This window comes from Falco rusticolus, chromosome 5 (assembly GCF_015220075.1).
Source record: "Falco rusticolus isolate bFalRus1 chromosome 5, bFalRus1.pri, whole genome shotgun sequence".
In the NCBI taxonomy this organism is placed as follows: Eukaryota; Metazoa; Chordata; class Aves; order Falconiformes; family Falconidae; genus Falco; species Falco rusticolus.
In genome coordinates, this window is record NC_051191.1 from 19,844,601 (window position 1) to 19,871,531 (window position 26,931).

Here is a 26,931-nt window from a genome sequence, read left to right on the forward strand (position 1 = left end):
TGAGCCCAAAGCTTTCCATTAGCTCCAAGCATTTCAGTCCTTCAAGAATCCAAACTCTGTATATACAGAACAGGAAGACCAAAGGGTAAGAGGAACACCAAACTGCAGGAAAAAAAATAGACGATGACTGTTCTCTTCGTATCACAGAAAATTAACAGTCTTGCACCTTATGCCCAAGACAGGTCAAGTAGGGGCTAGATCTGGACTTATTAACCAAACCTAATCTTGGGCTCAACAAGGCAGAAGTACAGGCAAGAGAAAAATACATGACAGACTGTATTAATGTCTACACAGTGATCCACATTTGCTTCATAGGCTTGCTTGGGTCTTGCTTCTAGACAACCTCATCTACGTGATAAACAGTTCAAAGCTCTGGTCGATTCCAGGCAGAAAGAGTTTTCATCAGATCCTCATCCCAGTTACTAACCTGTCCAGGACACAAACTGCCCTTGCATTCAAACATCGTTACAATAGATTCCCCATCGATCATCTAGTAATTTTGTTAGCCAGATTTCCTCTTTATTTGCTCCCCTTCCTTACAAAATATCCCAGATAAACAAAACTGGCTTCTGTACTTTCTCACAACACCTAGTAGCAGAGGGGGAAGGAAAAAAAAAAAAAAAAAAAAAAAAAGTATTATGTTATGCAAGCAGTTGTTGAAGTTGAGTACTTAAAATTAAAATGGGACTATGTCTATCTTTTCCAGAGAAAAGATGTTGCAGGGAAATTCTGCAGAAATCTGCCCTATCTCCTGAGCACAAGGAGACGTCAGAGGTCTGGAAGCTAAGCAATTGGTGGGATAAATTATGTTAACTGGACCCTAGTATTTCTGTGAAATACTGGAGCACTTCCTCTAGAAAGCAGAAACTGTATGGGTCAGCATCCTTCAGTCTAATATTCAGAAACCACGCTTCTGCGCAAATAAACAGGCAGAATACTTTTAAACATTAGTAAGAAGACAACAACCAAAATACAAATGCCTACTGTGCATGAGATTGTTGCAGTATCAGACATTACAAATGTAAGGTAAACCAGCATTCAGATAACTTGCCTTTATTATTTTGCAACATAATGTTTGGAGCTCAAATAAAGCAATCGAAAATCTTTATGATTGCATATGCTAGGCATTACCGAAATTTATTAAGAATAGTTTGGCTCAGGTGTAACAAAATATATAAATAAATAGAAGAATAATCAGAGGTTTCAACTTGTTCTGTAAAAACAGATTAAGGACGGGGAAGGGGGCAGCAAGAAGAGCAAAGTCAGAAAGGGTCCGAGAAATCATTTTAAATTAAAGCCATTTGAAGTTACAAAACCAAAGGTGATTCACCCCAGGACCAAGAGGCAGCAGGAAGTATACAAAACAGATGCTAAGTGTCACTAGAGAAGATAAAAAAACATTTCTGGATCACTTAAAAGGAGATGGAAGAAGACTTTTGTAAGAAACCTCAAAACAGAGAACATCTGCTGTCATCTCATAAATCCAAATGCTTCCTTTGATATTAAAAGTAATTTTTGACACTACCTCCTGCATCTAACACCAAATATTTCAATACTGGATCTACCTGATAAATATGTGGAACATATTTAGATTTGCAAAACACACACTCTGTCTAGGGAAATAGGACTGCACAGTTTTGACAACCTCCACTCAGGTACAGTCTTGGTGGACCAAAGAAATGTTAAAATGGACATAAAAACTGGCAGCTAAGCAGTGGTGATTGTGATCTGATAATTATTCAGCAAAAACACTGCACCACTAAGTCAGTGTTATTTGTACTTGAAATTTTAAAAGGGTCAGTTTCCCCAAATGTATCTGCCATCTCTATCTGCTATCATAATAGCAAATGACTAGGAAAAAAACACATTTAAAATGAGAAGCGTAAGCTAGGAATTATTATTTAATGACATCCCAAATTAATACCCAAAAAATTAAGCACAATATAAAGAAGATGAAAAAAGTAAGTAGGGTTACTAGTTACGAGAAAAACACACTTAACAGAAACTCAGGAAATCAATAAAATATCAACTGACAGTAGCATTACGGACAGCAAGGCTTCAGACCTGTACAAATGCATACTCAACCATGAGCAGATCCACCATTGGATGCTGCTGGTGAAAATAAAAGCAGCAATGCAAAAATGCAGAAATATTCCGCAGATCCTTTTGATCTGTACCTGGAACAAAACAGTAACTGCATTTAATCTCACATAACAGTAAGGAAGGAATAAAAAGGTCGATGCATTTAATCAAGGAAGCTCTATGGCAGCACTTCCTCGAATTAAACATTTTCCAATCAAATGGCCAACATTTCACATAGCTGTCTTAAACAAGTCGGAGTAACTTGCCTTTGATCTTTGACACAATAATTCACTAGTAAATTTGACAAGAGGGAGTCAAGCTAACAAACTTCTTGTCCCAAGTACATTACAAAGGTACCTTCACCCATACAGTGCATTTGAAATTATTCAAAATAAAAGTCAGTCAGTACAACGTGGCACCTTAATCTAAAAAAACACCAAACCAGCAGTGTAAGAAGCTATTAGGGGAACAGTTTAAATGGATTAAAACTCATACAGGAACAGATCTCTAAATGTATCACACGGGAAAACATAAATAAGCATGTCAGAACCTTGCATTGTGCATCAAAACCAAGTCTTCATGCACCATCATTAATAATTTTATCAGTTATCTGGATAATTAAATGACTTGTCCATCTTGTTTACAAAGGATATGGAACTCGGTGCTTCAATGCCCAGTAAGTCTATAGGCAGTGAAGTCTCCGAGTTGCCATTAAGCATTTTGTTACAAAGCTTAATGAAAAGAGCTCCTGATCTACAGCCTCTTCTGTACCAGAGTTCAAATCGACTTCTCTAGCCTTTTATTATGGATTCAAGAAATCCATAGCTTTAATAGCCACTCTACCACATTTCATCAGAACTACTGATCTCATGCCCCACGCAATCCAAAAGCACAGAACAGAAGATCTTTCACAGGCACTGGACTACTCCACACCTTTCTGCAACTTCCCCTAGAAGTTCTGTTGCAGGCCCAGACCAAACTGAACAAGAGGACATACTGCTTTCCTCCTGAGAACAGCTTCTAACCATGCCCTCCACCAGATGCTTCAATTTTGTATTGTGATTCGAATCTTAAGACAACCTTGTTTCTCAGCTTGGATCCAAGAAAGCAAGGACAGAAGAGTTAATATTGACCTGCTTACAGCTGCATTTTTTTTTGCATTCTTTTTCCCCTCTTTTCTCCTTAAGGGGCGGACTGTGGCAACAGAGCAAATACTAAGAATCTGAAGCCTTATATCAGCAAAACCAATCATATCCTAACGGGAACTAGACACTGCCTTTGACCTAACCCTTTGATAAACTCATCTGTACCACTCGTATCCAAATAAACACGAGGGACCAGTGAACTGCATGGCTAGTCCTCTCTATCAAGCTGGAGCACTGCTACTTGAGAGGTTTTTCTTAAAACACCCCAGCACCTGTATGCTGCATGAATAACATAATCCAATCCCAGGTAGCACAACGTAATATGCATAAGGTCTTTCCCTCCCTCAGGCTCCTTAAAACATGCAAAGGCTCTATGTCTTGTTACGCGGCTGACCCAAACAGCATGCCTAGCAGCTACTTCCAGCTCAACAAACCATACCCCTGGGTATCTCAGGTCAACTCTGTTTCTTCATCCCTGAACACACAGTGGACACGCTTCTCAGCATTGTAATACACCTGCCCACAGCGCAGACGTGGCTCTTCCTGCTGGTACCAGAGCTGTTCATTGAATTCTGGGAAGAAAAAGGCAATTTCTCTGCTGGCTGACGCTGGTGAATCTGTTAGAAAACAGAGGAAAAGAAAATGAGAGATGCCAGTCTGGCACCACAAATACATGCCCTGTTCCAGAAGGAAGGGCAGAAGCCATAAAGAAAAGCAGCAGGCTCAGTCGCACCAGGACAGGTATGAGTGGAGTTTACAGAAGCAAGCAAATAAACTTTGACTCCCAGAAAGAAAAGCAAGCAAAGGCAGACAAAGTATCATCACCTACACCTCCCTGAGCTTCAGTTTCTGCCCAACACTCAGCCAAGAAGGACAAGTCTACCTGAGCCATGAGTGGTATTCCTGGTGTCGGTGAGGCCATAAGCTCCTCGGATGGAGTCTGGGACACTGTTTCGGGCTCGGAATACTTTGGTGGGTCCCATCAGGGATCTCCAGAGGGGGACAGCATTCTCATGGGCCAAGATATAAGCCCACATGGGGCCACTGAAAAAAGAACCAGGGAAGGTCAGAAGTAGATAACGTTACAAAAGGGCATAGCTCCTTCATTGTCATAAATACATGTGCAAAGAAGCAAGGAAGTGCAACTGCCACGCTGTGCTTTCTGGGAGGTGATGCAGACCTACGATGACACCAGACACTGAGCCTACAGCTCAGAAGCAAAGCATTTGCATGAACGACTTCCTCCCGGGTGACAGCACCCAAAGCCCTCGGGGATGCCACCCCGCCTAGCACTCCTGCTGTCACAGCAGAGCGGGCTCCCGGCATTTCTCCACCCCTGGGCCCAGAGCCTTCCACCTTGGTGCACCACGGCCTGATGAGCATCATCCCACGCCGAGGCGGCCACCTCCCGGTGCAGGAGCCTTGCTGGGGCCAAGGGTCAGGAGCCAAGCCAGCCCCCCCTCGCCGCGCCGCCCGGCCGCGGGCACGGCACGCACCTGGCCATAAACTCCACCAGCCGCTGGTAGAAGAACCGTCCTGCAGGAGAAAGGCGGCCCGAGTCACGGGGCCCTGCCGGCTCCCGGCCCGCAGCGCCCGCCCCGCCGTGCCCGCCCCGCCGTGCTGCTGCCGGCAGCGGCGGCCCCGGCCCGCCTACCCGCGTGCTCCCGGTAGAAGCGGCGGCTCTCCTCCCGGCCGCAGCGCAGCTGCTTGGCGCGCACGATCAGGAACTGGTTGCTGAGGATGGTTTCGTGCACGGCCTGTGGGCAGAGGCGCAGCGGCTGGGCGGGCGGGCGGGCGCCGCGCCGGGCCGACAGACCGAGCCGAGCCGGGCCGGGCCAAGGCCGGGCGGTCCGGGGCACCCAGCCCTCACCTCCAGCACCAGCGGGTGCGCCACGGCGTCCGGCTTCAGCAGCGCCAGCGTCAGCTGCAGGGGCCGCCCGCTGCGCCCCACCACCGCCATGGCGCTCGGCGCGCCGGTGACGAAAGAGGGGGACGCGTCGCGCGCGTGACGCACAGGCAAGGGGGAGGAGGGGCGGGGCAGAGCGCTCGGTGACGCTCGGAGGGGCCCGAGGGGGCCCGGGGGAGGCGGGGCCCGAAGAGGCTCGGGGGCGGGGCCCTAAGCGGGGCTCGGGGGACGGTGCCCTAAGCGAGGCTCGGGGGGGCGGGGCCCGAGATGGGCCGGGCCGCGTCGCGTAGCAGCGGCGATGCGGAGGCGGTGCCATGGCGGATACGGCGGCGGCGGCGGCGGCGGCGGCGGAGCAGTCCCGGGACGAGGCGGCGGCCGGCGGTGAGGAGACGGTGAAGATCATCTGTCTGGGCGACAGCGCCGTGGGCAAGTCCAAGTGCGTGGCTGTAGGGGCATGCCGCCGGCCGGCCGGTTCCCGGCGGGGAGGGGCGGGGCGGCCCGGCCCGGTGCCGCGGCCTAACGGCTGTGCCGTGCTCTCTCCGCAGGCTGCTGGAGAGGTTCCTGCTCGAAGGCTTGTATCCTTGCGGCGCGCCGGCCCCTGAGTTCCCGGCCGTGTTCCCGGCCGGCCCTGAGGCTGGTGGCCCGGCCTACCCCGGCCCGGCGGAGCGCGGCGAGAGGCCCGGCCGGGGCCAGCGGGTGGCCAGGCCTGGGAACGGCGGTGGCGGCGGGCTGGGGGGATGTGCTCCTCCGTCGGCTCCTTAACACGGGCGCAGCCGCCCCCAGCAGCTCTCCACCTTCGCCCTGACGCTCTACAAGCACCGGGCCCGGGTGGACGGGCAGGCGGTGCTCGTGGGTGAGTGGGGGGCGCCCTGCCCGGTGCGTGGGGTGGGAGGGACGCGGCGGTGCTGCCGGCCTGTGCAGCAGTGTGCGGACCGCAGAACGTGGCAGGGTTCCGTGCTGTGGGCGAGGGGATGCCAGACGGTGGTTTCTAGGTGGGGAAATGGGGGAACAAAGGGATCGCAGAATGGCTGAGGGTAGAAAAAACCTGCCGAGGTCACCTGGTCCAGCCTCCCTGCTCGAGCAGGGCCACCCAGAGCCAGGTGCCCAGATGGCTTCTGAGGATCTCCGAGGATGGAGGCTCCACAGCCTTCTCTGGCAACCTGTGCCCGTGCTGAGTAACCCCTACAGTAAAACAATGTTTCCTGATGTTCAGAGGGAACCTCCTGTGTTTCACACTGTGCCCATTGCCTCTAGCACTGAGCACCACTGAAAAGAGCCTGGTTCCATCTTCTTTGCACTCTTCCTTCAGAGATTTATACTCATTGATGAAATTCCCTCCTGAGCGTCCTCTCCGCAAGGCTGAAGAGTCCCAGCCCTCTCAGCCTCACAGGGGGATGCTCATGTCCCTTCATCATCTTTGTGGCTCTTTGTTGGACTCTCTCCAGTATGTCTGTGTCTCTCCTGTACTCAGGAGCCCAGAACTGGACATAGTACTCCAGGTGTGGCCTCACAAGTGCTGAGTAGAGACAAAGGAATACTTTGCCTAATGCAGCCCAGGATGCTATTAGCCGCCTTTGTGGCAAGGGAGTGTGGCTGGCTCCCACGGCTTGGTGTCAGCCAGGACCCCCAGGGCCTTTTCTGCAAAGCTGCTTTCCAGCTGGGTGGTCCCCAGCATAAACTGGTGTTGTGGGGTTGTTCCTCCCCAGGTGGAGAGCTTTGCACTTCTCCTTGTTGAACTTCATGAGGCTCCTGTCAGCCCATTTCTGCAGCCTGTCCGGATCCCTCTGCGTGGCAGCACAACCCTCTGGTGTACCAGCAACTTCTTCCAGGTTTGTGTCATCTGCAAGCTTGCTGAGGGCGCAGTCTGCCCCATCACCCAGATCATTAATGAAGATGTTGAGCAGGATCGGACCCAGTGCTGACCCCAGGGGTACACTGCTAAGTTACTGGCCTCCAGCCAAGCCTTCATGTTGCTGATCACCACCCTCTTGGCTGGCCATTGAGCCAGTTTTCAATCCACCTCACTGCTGTTCGTGCAGCCCATACATCGACAGCTTCTCCATGAGGCTGTTACGGGAGATGGTGCCAAAAGCCTTACGGAAGGCCTTGATGATATCCACTGCTCTTCCCTCATCTACCACGCCAGATCACTAGTCCGTTACTAGGTTCTTCAGCTATGACAGTAATCATGACTTCCAGGCAAGGGGATATCTAAGGCAAAGATTATCTTTGTTTTTTTCAAGGAGTTGAATACCTGTCAAAGTAAATGCTGCAAGGATTGTGATTTAGCTGTGTTAGTCACTGTTAGTCAAAGTGCTTGTTGCTAAGGTTGCAGTGTCATGATGGAACTAAGCTAGCTAAGATTTAGATTTTATCAAGAAGGTAAGCTAACTGCCCATGAAAGTTGCAGTTCTTCTCCCCTATGTATCACCAGTGTTCACCTATAGGCCTAGTCCTGTCCATTGTCAAGCCATTTCAGGAAGCTAGCCATACATATTAACCACTCACAAAATAAGTGAGTGAATTTCTACTCATCTGTCTTCCTAAAGCTTTTCACCATGGAGACTTATACACACCAGTGCTGGTGAAAGGGGCAGGTGGATGCACAGGCACAGCCAAAGGAAGGGAGTGGACTTGCTCTTTCTTGCAAGCTAGGATTGTATTAGTTTAGCTGCAGTATGAAACTGACTTCAGACTCCTTTATTCTGTCAATATAGTAAATAACTGAGAAGAAATATGCCATATGCTAATTACAAAATAGTCTACAGTAGGATTTTGGTGCCTGTCAGCACCAATTATAAAAATCCATGCCATGGATTTACTTTAGTAGACCTAGTATTTTAGTTGCTGGTTTTTTAATGCATTTTAACACAATCTTCCTATTATTGGTCATCCTTTTAGTGGGTATTTTTGATTGTTTAATTACTTTGGGTATATGTACCAATTGCTATATTTCAAGTTTCTAGAATATTTTAATTCTTTCTCTGGATATGTCCAGCCTGTATGTTCTTACAAAAAAATGCCACCTGTTTTATCTCAGGGTTTTTTTGATAGACTACAAGCATCCTAGCTTTATCAGCCATACTCTCAAATATCCCATAGCTTCAGTTTTATTACAAGTGCTAACTTTTCTTTACGCCAGTGGAGCATTGCATTAACCTATGTGAATTAGTCTCTGACAGCACAGTATTGTTCACTGTGTGTTACAGATGGAAGTTCAAGAGAAGCATTGTCTTATTTTGTGGTTTGAGTTCTGTGGATACAGTTCTTCACAAACACCTCCAACCTGGGTCCTTCCCATGGGCTGCAGGTCTTCAAGAAGTGCTCCAGCATGGGTCCTTTTCACAGGGTACGGTCCTTCAGGAGCAGACTGCTCCAGCATGAGTTTCCCGTGGGCCACAGGGCCTGCCAGAAAACCTACTCCTGCATGGGAGCAGGTTTTCTCCTGCTCCCACAGGCCACAGTTCCACAGGCCTCCACATGTCTCCACATGTCCACATGTCTCCACAGGCCACAGTTCTTGCCAGGAGCCTGCTCCAGTGTGGGCTCTCCATAGGCTGCAGCTTCCTTCAGGGCACATCCATCTGCTGCAACGTGGGGTCCTCCATGGGCTGCAGTGGGGACATCTGCTCCGCTGTGGTCCTCCAGCTGGAGGACACCTGGACCCAGGGGAACAACCTGCCTCACCAGCATCTTCTCCACAGGCTGCAGAGGAATCTCTGCTGCAGCACCTGGAGCACCTCTTCTCCCTCCTGCATCAACTGCAGCATCATTTCTCTCACATTTTCTTACTCCTTTCTCTACAGCTGCTATACAGTGTTCTTTACCCCTTCTTAAATATGTTATCACCAATGTCGTTGATTCTACAGCTGCTGCGCAGCATTTTTTACCCCTTCTTAAATATGTTACCGCCAGTGTTGCTGACTGGGAGTGATTTGGCCACAGGTGGGTCTGTCTTGGAGGTGACTGAAACTAGCTCTGCTTGACATGGGGTCAGCTTCTGGTGTCTTCTCACAAAAGGCACCACTGCAGCAGCACCCCTTACAAAAACCTTGCCGCTTAAACCCAATACAAGATTTCAGAGAAGAGACATGAGAAGAACTGAAAAATGGTAAAAAAAGGCCTAATGATGACTCAATCTGGTTAGCCTCATAGGGAGAAGGTAAAATACCAGAGAACAGGAACTTGTTACAAAAAGAGGCTGTAGCATTAGCAAAAAATATTTAACAAACTAGCTGGTGTTAGGTGAACTCAAATAAAAGATAACATGAGAGATTTTTTTAACCAGTAAGTGAAGTTACTATTAAGGCAGCTTGCAAAATATAGATTCATCTGTCAAGGATTTGTTTTTAACATGGATTTAGTACTTTATTAAGTAACTTGGCTGTAGTTTAAGTAATTAACCTGGCCTATGTTACAGAAGAGTTCACAGTGTCTTCTGTCTCCACCTTTTCTGAACGTAGGGCCGATCATCCAGGCTACCTTGCAGAGAAGACCTGTCATGAAGTGTGCCTTTGTAAAGGCAGGAAGTTTCACCTGATGACTTTAAATTGTGCAGATTTGCCACTTCCCTTGCTGGTTCAGTTTTTACTCTGTTGAGCTAATCTTAGTGGCCATCACCAAATACCATGTGGTAGAGTTAGGATTGCATTAAAATTTGGTGTATTTCTTTACTCTATGGATCTTATTTTTCCCAAGGATTTTAAAGTTCATAAATTCCTATGTTCTGGAGTGACATGGGGTATACAGGCGAGATCTGGAGAATTTAGTGATAAAAGGAGCAGTGTTTTTCAATGAGCTATAGCAAGTTCTCCCATGACAGCTGCCGCGTTGTTTGGGAAGTTAATTTGGGAACATTCACAGGTCATGGTCGCTAGCATCTCTTTTTTCCTTGTAAGTGAGGATTCTGAAATGGCACATTAAAAGGATCAGGCAGTTTTAGAAGCTAAGCAAAACTACCCAAAATGAATGCAAATGTGGTCTGATGAGTATTTGTCTATATTTTGGGCAGTTTAAGAAGTCATCATCCTGCAAGCTGGATGCGGTATCCAGTCAATAACTAATTTCAATGCAAAGTAAACACTAAGGAAAGTGGCTTAATCAGTTTTAGGTGGAGTGGCGTGCTTCAATCTAGCTGACAGAAGTAGTAACTATATCTGATGGTTCTCAGTTGAAGCTGTGTAAATTTATACAACAAATAAGACACAAATACTACCCTATAAGTCTAGGAAGAGGAGGGGGAGAGATCTCTACCTGAGATGCACAAACAGAAAAAGGCATTAAAATGTTGGTGACTGTTCAGGTATGCTTCATGGTACCTATTCTACAAGGTACTTAATGAATTGGGACCTGTCTGTCTCAGGCTAACTCACCCTTCATGATTTTAGAACGAGTTGTGCTGCTGGGAAGAGCAGGGTTAGACTGTCTGCAAAAGGAGATGGAACATTTCCTATGGCAGACAGCTGACTGTTTATCACTGTGTGAGAAATCAAGCTGTTCCAAGATGTTCAGATTTTGTTTCCTGTTGTCATCTCTAGTCTTGAAGTACTGTAAGGGCCCTTTCTGAGAAAAGGCTTTGTTCATTGTCTGGGTGCCAGGTTGCAGAGTGATTATGCCTTAAAACGTAGTGAGGAAGCAACTAGCACTAAATCTGGCTTTCTGAGCTCACCTGCAAATCAATTCTGTGCACACCTGTCTGCAATGAGGGGCTGCCCAAAGCCTCCCACAGCTTAAATCGTGGTCTGGGAAGAAGAGACCTCCTCAGATGACCGTGGAGGAAGTAAAGGGCTTGGTGGAGTGCAAACTGGCTGCAAAGGTGCTTTGCTGCATATAGGCACATTCCAGGGCAGAACTTGGGTGGATAAGTGATTGTATATAACCAGCACTTATGTATGCAGTAAAGGATCTCACCTGGGGTCTGTGCCTTCATATGCCACGAAGTACCATACATTGTCATCCTCTTTGCACTTAGGACTAGCTTCATTTTACTGTCCTTTATAAATCTTATCTACTGATGACTTCTCTTTTGCTAATATGTTTACGACAATATTCAGTGTCAGTACAACTCATAGCTAAGCCTCACTAAGAAAAGGTCCTAATTTTGCATAATCTCTTAGCCTTGGAATGTTTCAGATTAGTGAGGTAAAACTCAATTTGTGACCCTAAGTAGATGGACTGGGCTTTGCATCCTGAGTTTTAAGTTGTGAGGAAAACAAGACTTGGAAAGTTGTGTCATTCTAAGCTTGTTTTTTGTGTGTTACAGACTTCTGGGACACAGCTGGACAGGAGAGGTTCCAGAGCATGCATGCATCCTATTACCATAAGGCTCACGCTTGTATCATGGTAAGGATAGTCTCTCAGCTGTAATGTGATGGCTTTTTGACTAGTAACAGTCCCGCTGACACTTGGCCTGTATGTTACTTTTAATGATTGTCCTGCCTCACAACTCTTGTCTCTTCTAGCGGTTTAAAAAAACTTTCCTATATTGTTCTTTCTTCTCTTACCAGATAAAACCAGCGTAGTTGGGTATGTTTAGCTCTCTTCTGTCTTTCCTGATAGCACTCTTACTATATTCCCTGACTTTGCTGTGTTCTAAGTTTCCTTATTTTTCTCACTGTGTTTCCAGTAAGGTGAATGTACCTATTTAGAAGCAGTCCTTTCAGAGGTGATGCGAGGGAGAAGACATTCCTTGCTTGTTCTGTGATGTAACTGTTGGATTATGTAGTACAAAATTGTTCTGACATGTTCTGCAGGGGTACTACATAAGACGTTCTTGTCTGGTCTTCTGGCCTTTATTTTCCTGTACTTTGCAATTCCCATTTATTAGCTGCAATCAGTCTTGTTTCCTGACTCCTAACCCACTTAAATCTCTTGGTTTGTATCGTTGCTTTAACTTTCCACTATTTCTCATCACTTGTGAGCATCAGACAACTTACTGATATTTTAATTGTAAAAAAAAGAAGCCTCACATGTGAATCTACTTAGCAGAACAGATCTTTCCCAGTGCTTGTTCACTGTCATGGGTGATACAGTGTTTGCAATAGTATAAAATAAGAATGTAAAGGAAAATGAGGGACTGTTTCCTGCATCATGCAAAGAAACAGGCTGGCTGCATGTTTCAAAGCTTGCTGGATATTCTTCCTTTTCTCTTGCATCCTTTCTAACAAAGGTCAGTTGCCTTTGTTGATGTCCTCCTGGGAAAATTCTGGATTCTGTGCTTGTCTTTGGTGCAGTGGGTTGATCAAGAGTTGTCCTGCTGTTGGCCCCATGATAGCTGGTTCTTTTTTGGAAGGTGTTTGATGTGCAGCGGAAAGTCACCTACAAGAACTTAAACAGCTGGTACAAGGAGCTGAGAGAATTTCGCCCAGAGATTCCTTGCATTGTGGTGGCCAACAAAATTGATGGTAAGTATTATCTTCTTCTTTCAACCTCTAAGGATTGTCATGTGATTCTCTTCTGACCTGGCTGAGAAAGAATGTTGTTCAGCTGCTAGGTCCAGATGAGTTCTTGAGTATTAGTCCCCCGGGGCTGTATTCAACCAAACAAATAGCTGGGTCCTGTACTGACCTTACATGCTGTTTTATAGGCTCTTGCCCTTGTTTTACTAGCAATTAAAAATACAAATTTGATCCATTTAAAGTTTATTCAAGTGATGTTCTTGCAATTCTGTCATTACTGCTCTGCCCATTTCATCCAGCAAGAACCCAAAAGCTGATTGGAGCAGTACCTAGTCAAAGACTGCAGGATGTCTTGCTGGAAGAGGAGCATAACCTATCATGTGGCTTCCCCTGATAGAGCCAGTAACTGCCTTTGTGTTGCTAATTCAACCTGTAGGTTTCTGTGGGACTCCTCTGTGCTAAAGCGTCTAAATATAACTGCTGGCAAAATTGTTCACCTTCCTCTGCAGGGGACTGGATGATTCCTTCCTCTTAGGAATGCCAGCTAGGCATTCATGATAGCTGCCATTTGGGTTGTGGTCTGCCTCCTGCGTCCTGTGAGAGCACATAATACATCAGCTGTCTGCTCAGCATCAGTGAGAGAATGCATAGCCTTAGGACCACAGTCTTTGCTACTCTCTGTCAAGTACAGCGTCAGGCATGGGATTCCTTGCTGATATTCATGGTAGAAATCATCACAGCTGTGAATAGCTGTGTCTACCTGAATAAGGTGTCTGGGCTCCCACTGCTGTCTACAGAGGTTCATTTCATTCGGTGGTGTGACTTAGGGCATGATTGGTCTTTCCCAATAAAAGCCTTTCCTATAGGATGTGCCAAGACAGCCTTGAATCCACTGATTGCACGGACTGTACAGGAAGTCCAAGGCGAATGGACTTGGTGTTGGCCACCATATTGTAGACAGAACGTCTGTGTAGATGAATGCTGCTCTTAGTGTTCTGTGTGTGAGTGGACAGTGTTCCAAGAGAGTCCTCTGCCTTGCCATCGTTTGCTGTATTCTACCCGGACTAGGAAATGATCGGCCCACAGCTCTTAACACAGGCCCAGTCTGCAAAACAGTTGATTCAGCTTCCTGCAAAGAGGTGGGCAGTGGCTGCCTGGGCAGCGCTCACTGGCCAGCATTTGGAGTCTGAACACCTTCAGCTGTTGCCTCTGAGAAAAGGCAGATGATCTGGAGTCATCCTCCTGTGCTGATGCACAGGATGTCTTATCCATCAAAAATCTGAGCTCTTACTGCTGTGTCAGCACATCCTGTAAATATGCCATAGATTTGTTCCAAAACTGAAATAAAGCTTCTGGAGGCTGGGGTAGCTGGACCAGCTGCCTGCTAAGTAAAAATATATAATAACAGAATCGTTTGTATACTGTGAGCGTGCCCTTGACTCACACAAATATAGGTAACACGGCACAAGGGCAATGGGGAGTTCTGGTTCAAAAGGACAAACTGGAGGGTGAGGCATGACTAGTACTGGCAATAGTGTCCAGGTCATGTGTGGACACACAGCAAAGTCATAGGGGTGTGCCTGGAAAATGTTCATCGTTGCCACACCACAAGTGAACTGATATGTTCTAAGCCGCAAAGAATTAGGCATTTATAGCACATCAGAATCAATCTATAATTTAGTCACAGACCAAGGATAAACCAGCAGGAACCCTTTTATTTTTGTGTGTTCTTGTCAATGGTTTGCTGATGCTATTGCTTTTAAAACCTTGTAGCTTTTGAGGAGCACTCTCATAGTCTTATACTAAAGTGAGGAGGCCTTGGCAGCTAATTTGGGCTCTGGTCTCCAGCTGCTCCACCACTTCTGCATATGTTGGCATTCTGCCTACAGTGATGTCTTACTGACCGCTTCTTTTTTCACCCCCAGCGGATATGAAGGTGACCCAGAAAAGCTTCAACTTTGCCCGGAAGTTCAGTTTGCCCTTTTACTTTGTGTCTGCTGCAGATGGCACCAATGTGGTGAAGGTAAAACATAGTTATTTGGCTCAGCATCACATGGAGACTGCTGTAGGCACAGAGAGCAAACAATGGGCTAGTACATCTCTGGCGATTTATGAGGTCCTCGGAGCTATAGGTAGTTGCAGAGGGTTGGGTTTTTTTTCCCTGGGGTGTGGGAACAGTTTCCCTATGTTACGGAAGCCCAGTGCCCCTTACTTTGAGTAACAAGCATTCTCCTTCTCATCAGCTCTTCAATGACGCTATCAAACTGGCAGTTGCTTACAAACAGAATTCGGGAGATTTCATGGACGAGGTCATGCAAGAACTGGAGGTAAAAAAGGCTCTACTTACTGCACTCCTCCTAAGTGATTAGCAGCTCTGCTCTTTTTTCCCTCAGGGAAAGCAGAGCCTGTTGCAAAGGGTGAAACTTGGTAAGCATGGAAAGATTTGCCTTATGCTGGTGACACCATGGGGTTTGTGTGTTGCTCGTGTCTAAGTTGGAAGGGGTGAGGCGGTCACCCTCTGAAGAGTCCATGCTGCCTAGACCAAATTTGAAAGAACTGCAGCAAGTGTAGCTGTTGCTCTCATGCTTCTCAGCAGTTCTTTGTCTTGCTCCTTTCCAGAGCTTTGACCTGCAGAAGAAGAGTGAGAGTTTGTCAGATAAAGAGGAGAGCTGCCCTGAAGAGAAGCCCCCATCTGCCTAAGCCCTGGACCCAGAGTCTGCTTTTCCCTTTGCTCTAGATTTCTGGGGCTAGTTAGAGCTGGCCTTCACAGAGGAGAGTGATTATTGTCATGCCCTGAGAGCACTGGTGGTGGGCAGCTGGACCTTACTAGACAGTGGGAGGCTGTCTAGGCATAACCGCCCTTGACTTGGCCCTAGCCACTGCATATCAAGGTCAAGGAAAGGGCAGAAGTATCCACGTGGTTGCTAGTTACCACATGCTTCTTCAAGGCAAAGCTTGCCAGCAGGGCTAAACTGCTCTTGGACATGCAGGGAAGGGTCCTGCCCAGGTGCTTTAATGGTACCTACTGGAGAAAACAAACACTAAAGAATTCTTTTTATAAAGCTTTGAGCTTGCACCCATCCTCCGCTTTTGTTATGAGCCAGTCCAGTCACTACACAGCACGAGTCCAACTGCCAGCTCTCCCCATTGCTTACACAGCCTAGCCACTGCTGCCCCTCGGTTCACCCCCGTCATCTCTGCTGCAGCTTCTTTAGGTTTCCTTCCCCATTCTGTTATGGAGCAGCCAAATCTGGTAGACTTCTGAACACAGGGGAATTTCTCCTTTCAGGCCCAATAGAGCTGAATCAGGTGGACTCTCAGACCTGGGACACTTGTCCTATCCCAGCCTGATGGATGGCAGCTGCTGTTCCCTTGTGTGTGTTGCTGTGTTCTGAAGAGCCAGGCACACAAACACAGACTCACACAATGAATGTGAAGGGCAAAACAGACTGACATAAACAAAGCAGTATCTTTACAAGCACCCATGTAGACATAACCACCACTCACATAAACATGAATGCAGTCCAATCTTTTTCTGCATTTCCAGATGATGAGGATTGCATGTTTACTAGTGAGACAGAAACATACCTTCCCTCCCTAGATTCATAAGCACAGCATATTTATAGATTCCTCAAATAACAGTTTGGAAATTAAGTCCATGTAATATCTGTGGCTTGAAGTCAAGCTCCTTACCCAGTCATCGGTGCAAACCTTGGATCTTTCTATATGTGTGTTTCCTGGGTCATGAGAGTCCAATTTCAAGTTCACTCATGCATTGTACACAAACACACAGATCCCACCAGTAACTGCCTAAGATATTCTGTGTTTCCAGCTGCTTTCCCCAAGACCCCTAAGCCCCTATGACCTGTGTTCCCTTATTCCACTGTACCACCTCTCTGACCAGGCATGGTTTCAGCCCTTTTGAGCGACTGCCTGACTTACCTGCCTGCAGCCTGCCTCATTTTGCACGTGCCAGGCGTGGAAGTCCTTGCCTTGCACAGGGGGTTGAATTGCACTGAAGCATGGTTAGCTGTGAAAATTGAAATACCTTTTCAAGAACTTAAGTCGGCTTCAGCATTTGTGTGCATTCAGAGGAGCATGGGCAGGACAGACCTTTGACACTGAGGCTGCCTTTGCATCAGCAAGCATTGCCCCAGACAGAAATGGTCGTGGTACACTGCAGCCTGCACTGGATCCTGTTCGTCCTGCTGCTTAAGCTTTTTTCCCGTTAGAACCTGCAGGACTTCCCGCACCCAAGTAAAGAATTCCACCAGCTTCTGGAGTGGAAATGGGCAGGAGATAATCGTGTTTATATTGGCCTTGGCCTCTGAATAGGGCTTGAGGTGGTGACAAAATGACTCCATGCCCTTGCTGTTAGAGTAGCCCTTACTGCTGGGTGCAACCCCATCTGTACCAGGATCCAGTCATAGAAGTGCTGAGTGGAGGTGCATACTCCGGGCTGCCTGGCTGTCACACAGCCTTTTCCCCAACTGGTCACACCAACAAGCCAGAAGTAGTCAGCGCTGTTATCTTTGTCCACTGCTGTCCCCCTGCAGCGGAGGAGAGAGGATGAAGAGGTAGTTGGGTGGCCACCATCAGCGCTGCAGCTGGCTCCCGTCTCACAGCACCTGGCACAGCTGTATTCTCAGTGCACAGAAAGGCTCTGTAGAATCTTGGTGGGAAGGGGTTGTGGGCCTGTAAGATAGAGCTCGCTCTCATCTCTGCACGGTGATGCTGAATGTGTGGAAGACAGATGTTCCAGGACTGGGATCTGGAGCCATGCACTGCCAAGAGCACTAGATGGGTTTTCTGGGCAGAGTCCCAGAAGCTCTAGCCAGAGAAGGATGCTCCCGCTCTCAGCCCCACAAGCAATTGTCCATGGTTTTGGTAAATCCTGTATCAGCCTCATCTCATCAGTCTGCCTTCCACCACTGTGTAGCAGAGCCTTGCTGACATGCTGGAGTGCAAGACGGGAAAAAAGCGGGAGCCAGCCACATGCATTGCATTTTCTGAGCAGGGCTAGGTCCCTGGAGGGTAGGAGGCAGTGACTCAAAGAATGGCAGCCTCAAAGCTTGAGAAAGGTGCGGGAGTTCCCTGCTGCCATCCTGGCTTGTGTGGATAGATGTAAGGCACACAGCTGAGTGAGCAACCTGGTCCCTAGGATGACTGGGGAGGCTGGCTGAAAGTGGAACAGCTGCTCTGAAGGCCCTTGAGGTGTAGCACAGCTTCACAGGCACCAGAACTGGGCCCCACCAAGTCGACTCAAGGCTGCTTTGTTTTTTTTGAAAACTGACCTGAAGGTGGTGCCCCGTACCTGCTGAGAGCAGACAGAAGGTGGTCTTGGAGAAGGCAACTTGTATTTTGTGGATGGATACTCTGCTATCCAGCACCAGATTTTGCAGGTGGTTGGGGAATAACGTGAGAGGTGACCACATTTCACAGATAATTGAAGGAAGAGCTGGGATCCTTGTGGGGAGAGGAATCCGGTAGGGACGGCAGTACCCAGGAAAGCCCATCAGTAATGCCATTGGAAGTCCGAGCTGGTGTAGCTAACAGCACCCAAACCACCACATCTGTTCACAGATGTGGCAAACCTGGGAGCAAGGGGGGAAAAATAACTGGGGCTGGTCCCTTGTTTTGGTGGAGCTAAAGGCAGAGAAAGGGTGCAGTCAGGGAAGATGAAGGGGATGTTTAAGCATGGAGAATGGAGTGAAGGGGCATGAAGGAGCCAGTCACATATAAGCAAACTGCTGGCTGTCTTGCTTGACTGGGCCCTGTACCTAATCACAACAGTACACCCTACTTTTTGAGAGTGATTCCAAACCCTTTTCTGTGTGGCCTCACTCTGTGCCCAGCGCAGGGTGGGTCCCAAGGCCTGCCTGCTAGCAGTAGCCAAAGGGAACACAGGTCAGAGGGACCCCACAGCTGGGAACACCCAGTGTCTAGGACCAGCTACTGGTGGGAGCCCTGTGTGCGTGTTGTCCTGGTTTCAGCTGGGATGGAGTTAATTTTCTTCTTAGCAGCTGGTGCAGCGCTGTGTTTTGGATTTGGTGTGAGAACAATGTTGATAGCACACTGATGTTTTAGTTGTTGCTGGGTGATGTTTATACTAAGTCAAAGACTTTTCAGTTTCTTCGGCCCTTAGGCCAGTGAGGAGGCTGGAGGGGCACAAGAAATTGGGAGGGGACATAGCCAGGAGAGCTGACCCAGACTAGCCAGAGGTATTCCATGCCATGGGATGTCATGCTTGGTATATACACCGGGGGGTTGGCGGAGGCTGGGCATCACTGCTTAGGGTCTGCCTGGGCATCAGTCAGCAGGTGGTGAGCAACTGTATTGTGCATCACTGGTTTTCTTTTCTCCTCTCCCTTTGGATTTCATTCCTCTTCCCTTTCCCCTCCTTTTCATTATAACTGTTACTATTATTGTTTTTATTTTATTTTATTTCAATTATTAAATTGTCCTTCTCTTAACCTTGAATTTTACATTCCTTTCCAATTCTCCTCCCCATCCTTCAGGGTGGTAGGGGTTGGGGACAGTAAGCAAGTGGCTGCCGGCTGGGGTTAAACCACGACATGTGTGCAAATCACTAGTGAACTTGAAGCTGGACTAGCTCACAAGCAAGGAAAGACCCTTTCAGTCATGTGGATAGCATGCAGTTGCAGCCCACCTGATTCATCAGCCCCAGCATCCAGACCTTGGAGGACCAGGCCTGCCAACCACTAGCCATATCTCCACCTCCTGGAGTTATGGAGGACTTGGAGGTGCTTGAGCATGCATGCCTTGAGCTGCTTCCCACCTAGGCATGTCCTCTCTGCACTAGCTGCACAAGGTCCTGCCTCTGAAACTGCCAGGACCATCCATCCATACCATCCTCCTCTTGCTCTGCTCTTGGTCCCTGGCAAGTGATGGTGCTGCAGCTCCCAGCTCTGTTCCCACCCAGGGCTGCAGAGCATGCCTCCAGCTGCACTGGGATCTCTGGACACTGGAGCATGCCCTTTGCTTCATCTTGATCATGGTTTGAAAGGAGCTGTTCTGGCTCTGGAGATGATGCTGTATCACGGTCCCTCCCTGAACAAGTCAGGGTTTCTGTCAAGAGGCCTCAGCTTCAACATCCAACACAGAGCATGGGGTCCACTGAGCTGCACTCCTATCAGGGCTGGTCGTCTCCCCAACCCACAGTTTGCAACCCCAGCACTGCATTAGTCAGAGGTGCCACTGAGCTGAAGCTGCAGGGCAGCTCTAAGGCTGAGCTTGGTTAGTTGGGGGCAGAGGGGGTCCGGTGGGGTTGGGATAGGGTTCCAGTGTGGAGCAACTGAAGGGGATGGAGCATCAAGAGGCTAAGAGCAGCGGCAGCAGGAAGGCTTAGGAGTGCAGTTTGGTATGCAGCAGGGCTGCAGGGCAGGATCCCTGCCCCTCCTGATCTGGCTTTCCCCAAACTCCATGCGCTGTTCAAAAAGCACTTTCTGCAGTTTGATCTCCTTCAGGACTTGCAGAACCTCTGGCCCCACGCCACTCTGCAGCAGATCATAGTTCTCAGCTGGGTCTGACTCCAGGTCAAAGAGCAGCGGCGGCAAGTGAGGGGTCAGCGGGGTCAGGCCATGGCAGGCCTGGTCTGGGGTCGTATCACTGTGAAAGGAACCTGCAAAAGAAACCCCCAGCTGTAGCTCAGTTTCTTCTCTTTGAGCTTTGGACAACAAAACCACACGGGACTTCACAAAGCTTCCCGTGCATAGGAGAGGAGGCAGCACTAACCTTGTGTGAAGTAATGGGCCTTGTACTTCCCAAGCCTGACAGCGAAGGGGCCATGCAGTGGGTTGGGGGACGGTGGGTAGAAGAACATCATCTGACGGGGACTCTGTGGGAAGCAGCAGAGCCAAGCTCATCTGTACAGCCATGAGGCTGAAGAAGCGCCTGGAACAGGACCAGGCAGAGACCCCAGGGAGTCACACAGGAGCCCCAGTACTACAGCCAGAACACGGTCAGAAGGGGAAAGCTGATGAGCAGCAGTATCCTGCTTGCTCCCTACTCAAAGCTACTGGGGCTCCGTCCATTCACGGCAGGTCTGGGGTCTGGCTCGGCAACATGTTGCAGTTGTTAAAGCACAGCAGCCTGGGGAAGGCCAGAAGTCCATGGCATGACAAAAGGTCGCAGCTCATGGAACTCCCATAACCCCCAGCAGGTGCTACTCATCAGGCACACGGCTCCAGCCCCGCACCCAGTCTTCATGCACAACGCCAGCTGAACGAGCCCACAAGACTCACCTTCCCTGACCCAAACAGCACTGGGCTCAAGTCATAGCCGTCCAGGACCACTTTGGGAAGAGCTGCCCCAGCCAGGGTAGTCAGTGTTGGCAAGATGTCCAGGGTGCTTGCCAGCTCATGCGTCACTCCTGTCACCAAACACAGCAAGCCACAAGGAAATGTTCAGGAACTTGATCCCACTTCTATCTCTGCCACCCTGTCTTCTCTCACACACTCTGCTTCTCCTGGGGCAGTCGAGCTGCCATGACACCCCTGCCTTGACTGGCATCAGCATGCAAAAGGCAAAGCAGTGCCAAGTCTTACCTGGAGAGATACGGCCTGGCCAATAAGCCACTGCTGGTTCCCGCATGCCACCTTCATACGTTGTGCCCTTCCCACACTTCAGAAGGCCAGAGCTGCCTCCACGTGCCATCCGCATGGTAGAGGGGCTGTGAGAGGGAAGAACCATCTACCATCAGTTTCACAGGTTTACGCTACCCCTTCCCTGATGCTGCCAACGGGGCCATGACAAGAGAGGCATGCTGCCAGCAAGTGACGCTGCCATCCTTCTCAGTTTTGAGGCAGAAGGCATGGGGCAAGTGAAGAAACCAAGGTGTGCAAGATGCCTAAGCACGGCACCAGAGACCAATGCCACCCACAAATGAAGGGAATCGGGGTATACTTGGGCTGCTGTATGCTTCTGGCTCAAACCCTGTGAGGTTTCTGCCCACAAGGAGGGGCACAGCTGAATCACAGAAACAAGAAGCTCACACACTGGGTCCTCTCCAAAGCAGCATCCACCTCTTGCCCCACTTCAGATCACTGTGGTCTCACCTGGTAATGCCACACCACATTCCTTTTGCCCCAGCCAGCCACTGCCTCATTCCAGTACCCCCATACCATAGCAGCAGAATCTTATCAGTGATTTTTATCACAAAGTGCCCCCTGCTAAGCCCACTCACCCATTGTCAGAGGTGAAGAACACCAGGGTCGTGTTTGCAATACCATTTTCCCGCAGTGCCTGCAGCAGCTGTCCCACCGAGCCATCAAACTCCATGAGGGCATCACCAAATGGCCCACGCCGTGACTGCCCTGCATACTGCTGGCTTGCAAACTGGGGGTAGTGCGTATGCTGGAGAAAAGGCAGAGAAGACTGGTATGCAAACTCCCCCAGAGCCGCACCTGGTTCCCAGTTCAGCTGGGGACAGCGAGCACCCCAGCAAGGACACAGGGATTTGTGACAATACCCATGAAATGAGAGAAGGCTTGTCCCCAAGCTTCAGAAGCATCTCTCATAAATGGCACAAGGGAGCTGACCCCCAGGAAAGGATGTGGAGCCCCAGAGCATGAAGTTTTCCTGGGTGGACTCCTGGCCCAGAGAAGCAGGCAGAGCTCCAGAAAGACACACTCAAGAATGTTATCAGAATGGTGCTACCACATGATCTGGGCATCGGAACAGCAACCCCTGGTCATCCAGGAGCACATATTGACTGCTCAGCACAGTCCTGGGGCAGCAGGAGCTGAGCTGCTTCCCTGCTCTCCACACAGGACAAAGGCTCCCTTCCCCACCCCTGAGCCCAGAGCAGCCCTCCTGCTTTCATACGTGGGAGGCATAGTAGAGCAGGAATGGGAGGCCTCGTCGTGCACAGTCAGCGATGAAGTCCCGGGAGAATTTGTTGTAGAGTGGCACCAGATCAGGGAAAGAGACTGGCTGCTGCACGATGCTCTGGTTCCAGAGCAGCGGGACCGGCACTAAGCCTTGGTCACAAGTCCCAAAACACTTGATGTCGGGTGGGAAGCAGGTGAGATTCTGGCATGGGCCCTGGAAAGAGCAAATAACATTTTGTTGTTTACCTGTCTTGCAGGACAGTGAGGGGAGAGGAGCAAAGAGTCTCACAGTGGTGCACCACCAGGTCCTATGGGCACCCTTTGGGCGGCCACTTCTAGAAGCCCAGGGGTCTGCGCCCACCTGGGAACTGTTCAAGGACCACGCTGCCCCAACAACAACAGAATTGCTCCTGGCAGCAATTCAGACATTTCTTTGTAGCCCAGAAGCTGACCCTTGACAAAGGGCATATGTCCCCAGGTACAACGGCCACCCACATTCTGCGTAACTGCCCCATCATATGAGCATCATCCTGGAGATCACCCCCAGAGATGGGCTTTGCCCACCATCACCCGTCTCCCCAGCCTGCAGCCACCCTCACCCAGCTGCCCAGGCACACACTAACCCAGCCTACGTGCTCTCATACAAGCTCCAACTTTCTGGCTCTCTCCCCAGCCAGCCGCAGGGACACCCTTCAGGCCTTGACAGGCCTCTCACCTGGTCATGGGAGTAGGGCACCCCCAAGAAGTGGTCAAAGCCCTGGTGGATGGGCAGGAAGGAGCCATTAATCCCCAGGCCAAGGTGCCACTTGCCAACCATGGCTGTGGCATAGCCCTCGGCCTTCAGCACCTCTGCAATGGTGACCTCTGAGAGCGGCAGGCCTCCCCGCGAGTCTGGGTTGAACACTCCAGGGTAAACCCCAGAGCGCATCTGGAACCGGCCTGTCAGCAGGGCTGCCCTACAGGGAGAGAGGGGGAGAGAGACAGGCGTCACGCAGGGCACAGCGCGGGTGGCGGCCCTCAGCCTCCACACAGGGTGCCCCGTTCCTCGGCACCTGCGCCCCCGTCTCACGGCTGCCACTGCCACCTCCCCCGTGTGCTGGGATGCTCGATCGGCTCCCTCACGGAGCAGCGAGGCCTTCAGGCCTCCTGGGCCACAGCAAGTTTATCGGCCACCTGCTCCTGGCAGCACCGCAGCTCCCCAGGTGGGTGCCAAGCCCTGTCCCCGCGCCTCCTCCATCCCTGCCCCGGGGCCCTGCGGCAGCGGGGCCGGGGGGCAGCGGGGCACGTACCGGGAGGGGCTGCACACCGGGGAGCTGCTGTAGAAGTTGGTGAACCGCAGCCCTCGGGAGGCCACCCAGTCCAGGTGGGGCGTGGCAGACGAAGGATGCCCGTAGCTCCCCAGGTCCCCGAAGCCCAAGTCATCGGCCAGCAGCACTATGAAGCTGGGGGGGGCGCCGGCCGCTCCACTCAAGGCCAGCAGCGCCAGGGCCCACGGCAGGGCCCGCGGCCCCATGCCGCCGCCGCCCGGGGAGGCCCGCCGATACGCCGCTTAGCCCGGGGCACGGCGCCGGGCCGGGGCGGCACCGGCACCTCGGGCAGGACCCGCCGCCCCGTTACGGCACCGTCCGCTCTGGGGCCGAACCGCCACCCCGGAGCCGCGCGGGCGGGCACGTGACTTGGCGCGCCGCGCGGCATGCCGGGAGCTGTCGTCCCGCCGGGCAGGGGCCGCGCCCCCGGGGCCGTGCAGCCGCCTCCCGCCCCGCTGGGCCCGCTGCGGGCGGCCGCTGGGGAGCCGCGCCTCCCCCCGGCGCTGTAACCACAGGGGCTTCCCACAGAACCGCCCCCAGCGGTGCTCGGGTTGGGGGGCGGCCGGCTCGGGCCGTGTGTCCCGCCCCTGGGCTCTGGGGGCACAGGCCTCAGGGCCGCCGGCAGGCCGGCGTGCTCCCAGCCGCACCGGGGCGGAGGCCTGGAACCGTCAGGCTGTCCTGGGAGGGGACGGGCACCTCGGCGTGTGGCGGCGGGCAGGTGGCCTCTCCGCTGGGGCTGGCTGGCACGGGTGGGTGTCCCCTGCCCCGCTCCTGTGGCCGGCACCGGCCTGGGCCGCTGCACCCGCCTTCCCGCCTTCCAGCAGAGCAAATGAAGCTGCTTTTCTCCAGATGGGTGCAGGGTGCTCTGGGACAGATGGGCAGAGAGCGTGGTGGTGGATGGGGCCGGCTGGGCCCTATGGGAGCACTTTTCAAGCAAACTATATTTTCATGTAGCAGTAGCAAGAGTTTCACGTTCAGGCTTACAGACCGCTGGTTGTGCCTGAATGTAGAGGCCCATATCCTGCTGCAGATCGGTGACTTGTAATCAGAGCAAGCAAGGGACAGTGCAGAGAGCAACAGCAATTCTCTGGTGGAAGGATGTGATAAGGAGAACAAGGAGGAAAAGAGGAGGTTCTGCACCCCAGGAAGGCTGTACTCCATTGTATCTGCTTTTGAAAACTAGAGAAATCTCAGAAGACCAGCCCAGAAGTGAATTGAGATTGAATGTCCTGAAGACCTCCATCTGTTTGGTTTATCAAAAATGAGATTAAAGCAAGAGCGGAGATGGGGTGCAAGCACAGGCACAGTGGCAGTGGTCTACAATTAACCACGCAACAAGCAAAGGTGAGGACTTTCAGCCCAAAGACAATACAGGGGTAAGGCAGGCTGATGGCCTAGTCTGGATGTTCTCATGTAGATGCGCCTGTGTTTTGCATTGAGCCTGTGTGATCAGTTTGTTCTGAATTTTCCTGTTACTACTAGTCAGCATTTTTTAAGACCCATCCCACTTCTACAACCACTTTCTAGTGTGCCAGGGAACTCAGCTTTCCATTGTTACCTCTCCTTGTAGTTCAGACTATCCCCATAGCCCCTGGCCTTCCTGTGTGCTTAGCCCCATGCCTCCTGAAGGCCTGGACCCTGGTACAGGAAGGATGCTGGGGCTGCTGCTGCTGCTGCTGTGCTCACTGCCATCAATTATTCACAGCCAAGAGGCAGCGTGAGGAGGCTGGTGCTGCAGCAGGAGGTGAGACTGCTGCATAATTCATGAAGCCCACTTTGCTCATAGGGCATGGCAGTGCTTGTAGTCCAGTGCCTGGCCGCAGGGATCAGGGTGCGGGGGGGGCTGGAACTCAGGACACTGAGAGGAGAGCAGCTGGGGCTCTGAGCTCAGGGCCGGTGTGTGTGTGTGGTGTGTCACGGTGTGGGGAGAGGGCTTCAGAGACCAGACAAGGAACAGGGCAGGAGGTGTGGGACCCTGTGTGCTGTGTGCAGGTAACGTGGCTGCAGGAAGCTGAGCTGGCATGAGACTGCCCTGACTTGTGCAGGCACCAGTGGGCACAAGTAGGACATGTGGATGAGCAGTGTCTATGTGTCCAGCCATGGAAGGAGAGGCCCAAGTGACTGCTGCAGCACTGTGGGAGCACACATTGAAAGACCTGCACGGGCCAGGCACCAGGTGGGAGTGGGCAGGCATGGCAGTGTCCAAGTGAGTGGCTCATGAGCATGTGGGGTGTTAATGACCTATATGTTTGTGTGGGTACAACACTTCCCTCTGCATGTATGCCTGCATGTGTGCATGTATGGACAAGTGAGTTTGCATGTGCGCCCGTGGGAGGTGCATTCTGCGTGTGCATGCATCTGTGGGTGTGTGCTGTGAACATGCATGTGGGTAGATGGGTGGGTGCACACTGTGTGCATGCATGCATGCAGTGTGTGGGGGGGTGTATTCCGCATGCATGCGTACTGTAGGGTGTGCATGCACCGCCTCTGTGTGTATGTTGTGTGTGCGTGTGCATACACTGGCCAGATGTGCTGAACACATTGTGCTGTGTTCCAAGACTTTTGGAGTACAGCTATACACACACTCTGGGTGTGCTTTACACCTGTTTGTATCTGTGTGTGTCTCCACTGTGTTTGTGTGTGCACATGCACCCTGTGTGGGAATGCAGTACGTGTATGCACAGTATTTTTGTGTGCGTGCTCTGTGCATGCTGTGTGGGTGCTGTGTGCAGCCCAGGTTTCTCACAGAGAATGTTTCCTTGCAGAAGAGCTGGAGCTGAATTGGAAGGACTCTCGTTCCCAGGAGGTTTCTCCCGTCTCAGTCCCATGGATATGGTGGCTGTTCCCATGTGTGTGCCAGTGCAAAAGACTTAGTTTGTCTTCTAAAGAGCCAGGTTACATTCAAGAACATGCACACATACTTCACTGGCGTGAACAGCAAAACAGATAGAACAGTACTTTTACCAACACCCACTTAGTGCCTGAGGGAAAGGCTATGGATGTTGTCTACCTGGACCTTAGTAAAGCCTTGACACTGTCTCCCACAGCATTCTCCTGGAGAAACTGGCTGCTCGTGGCCTGCACGGGTGTACTTTGTGCTGGGTTAAAAGCTGGCTCGACGGCCAGGCCCGAAGAGTGGTAGTAAATGGGGTTACATCCAGCTGGCAGTGGATCACAAGCGGTGTTCCCCAGGGCTCAGTGCTGGGGCCAGTCCTGGTTGATATCCTTATTGACGATCTGGAC

At 50.7% G+C, this 26,931-nt stretch overlaps 3 protein-coding genes and 1 long non-coding RNA gene across 8 annotated transcripts; 2 read left to right on the forward strand and 2 right to left on the reverse strand.

Moving 5' to 3' along the window:
* Window positions 1-1,037: 1,037 nt before the first annotated feature.
* NME6 (NME/NM23 nucleoside diphosphate kinase 6) lies at window positions 1,038-5,221 on the reverse strand. Of its 2 annotated transcripts, XM_037389902.1 has the most exons (6): window positions 5,098-5,221; window positions 4,882-4,984; window positions 4,724-4,763; window positions 4,111-4,271; window positions 3,667-3,844; window positions 1,038-2,177 (listed from the first exon to the last, which is right to left on the reverse strand). In XM_037389902.1, exons 1-5 carry the CDS (start codon window positions 5,185-5,187, stop codon window positions 3,678-3,680), a joined length of 561 nt encoding a protein of 186 aa, XP_037245799.1. In that variant the 5' UTR covers window positions 5,188-5,221; the 3' UTR covers window positions 1,038-2,177; window positions 3,667-3,677. The 2 variants fall into 2 exon arrangements, with proteins under 2 accessions (XP_037245799.1, XP_037245797.1); XM_037389900.1 differs by having other exon boundaries at window positions 1,038-3,844.
* A 167-nt stretch (window positions 5,222-5,388) lies between these two features.
* Window positions 5,389-17,776, forward strand: LOC119148958 (rab-like protein 2A). 4 transcript variants are annotated; one of them, XM_037389746.1, is made up of 8 exons: window positions 5,389-5,569; window positions 5,679-5,708; window positions 5,907-5,986; window positions 11,396-11,475; window positions 12,425-12,536; window positions 14,456-14,553; window positions 14,774-14,857; window positions 15,150-17,776. In XM_037389746.1, the coding sequence occupies exons 1-8, from the start codon at window positions 5,448-5,450 to the stop codon at window positions 15,228-15,230; spliced, it is 687 nt and encodes a 228-aa protein (XP_037245643.1). In that variant the 5' UTR covers window positions 5,389-5,447; the 3' UTR covers window positions 15,231-17,776. The 4 variants fall into 4 exon arrangements, with proteins under 4 accessions (XP_037245643.1, XP_037245644.1, XP_037245645.1 ...); XM_037389747.1 differs by having other exon boundaries at window positions 15,820-17,776; XM_037389748.1 differs by lacking the exons at window positions 5,679-5,708; window positions 5,907-5,986 and having other exon boundaries at window positions 5,443-5,569.
* A 1,189-nt stretch (window positions 17,777-18,965) lies between these two features.
* Window positions 18,966-24,053, reverse strand: ARSA (arylsulfatase A). Its single transcript, XM_037390195.1, has 8 exons — window positions 23,671-24,053; window positions 23,097-23,337; window positions 22,377-22,595; window positions 21,736-21,905; window positions 21,098-21,222; window positions 20,795-20,922; window positions 20,286-20,388; window positions 18,966-20,172 (listed from the first exon to the last, which is right to left on the reverse strand). Exons 1-8 carry the CDS (start codon window positions 23,892-23,894, stop codon window positions 19,871-19,873), a joined length of 1,512 nt encoding a protein of 503 aa, XP_037246092.1. The 5' UTR covers window positions 23,895-24,053; the 3' UTR covers window positions 18,966-19,870.
* Window positions 24,054-24,173: 120 nt separating this feature from the next.
* Window positions 24,174-26,737, forward strand: LOC119147969. The gene is made up of 2 exons (XR_005104253.1): window positions 24,174-25,032; window positions 26,454-26,737. It is a non-coding gene; the product is annotated as an uncharacterized LOC119147969 (long non-coding RNA).
* The last annotated feature ends 194 nt before the right edge of the window (window positions 26,738-26,931 follow it).

What these genes read in the sequence shown, in the direction of transcription:
- LOC119148958 (XM_037389746.1), top strand. Translation starts at nt 5,448, where the DNA reads ATGGCGGATACGGCGGCGGCGGCGGCGGCGGCGGCGGAGCAGTCCCGG. An exon ending in CGGGCAGGCGGTGCTCGTGG is followed by an intron (nt 5,987 to 11,395) that starts GTGAGTGGGGGG and finishes TGTGTGTTACAG; the next exon opens with ACTTCTGGGACACAGCTGGA. An exon ending in GGTGGCCAACAAAATTGATG is followed by an intron (nt 12,537 to 14,455) that starts GTAAGTATTATC and finishes TTTCACCCCCAG; the next exon opens with CGGATATGAAGGTGACCCAG.
- NME6 (XM_037389902.1), bottom strand. Translation starts at nt 5,187, where the DNA reads ATGGCGGTGGTGGGGCGCAGCGGGCGGCCCCTGCAGCTGACGCTGGCG. An exon ending in CTGGTGGAGTTTATGGCCAG is followed by an intron (nt 4,272 to 4,723) that starts GTGCGTGCCGTG and finishes TTCTTTTTTCAG; the next exon opens with TGGCCCCATGTGGGCTTATA. An exon ending in GAATACCACTCATGGCTCAG is followed by an intron (nt 3,845 to 4,110) that starts GTAGACTTGTCC and finishes GTTTTCTAACAG; the next exon opens with ATTCACCAGCGTCAGCCAGC.
- ARSA (XM_037390195.1), bottom strand. Translation starts at nt 23,894, where the DNA reads ATGGGGCCGCGGGCCCTGCCGTGGGCCCTGGCGCTGCTGGCCTTGAGT. An exon ending in CCGGTGTGCAGCCCCTCCCG is followed by an intron (nt 23,338 to 23,670) that starts GTACGTGCCCCG and finishes CTCTCCCTGTAG; the next exon opens with GGCAGCCCTGCTGACAGGCC. An exon ending in GGCCCATTACTTCACACAAG is followed by an intron (nt 20,173 to 20,285) that starts GTTAGTGCTGCC and finishes TTTCTTTTGCAG; the next exon opens with GTTCCTTTCACAGTGATACG.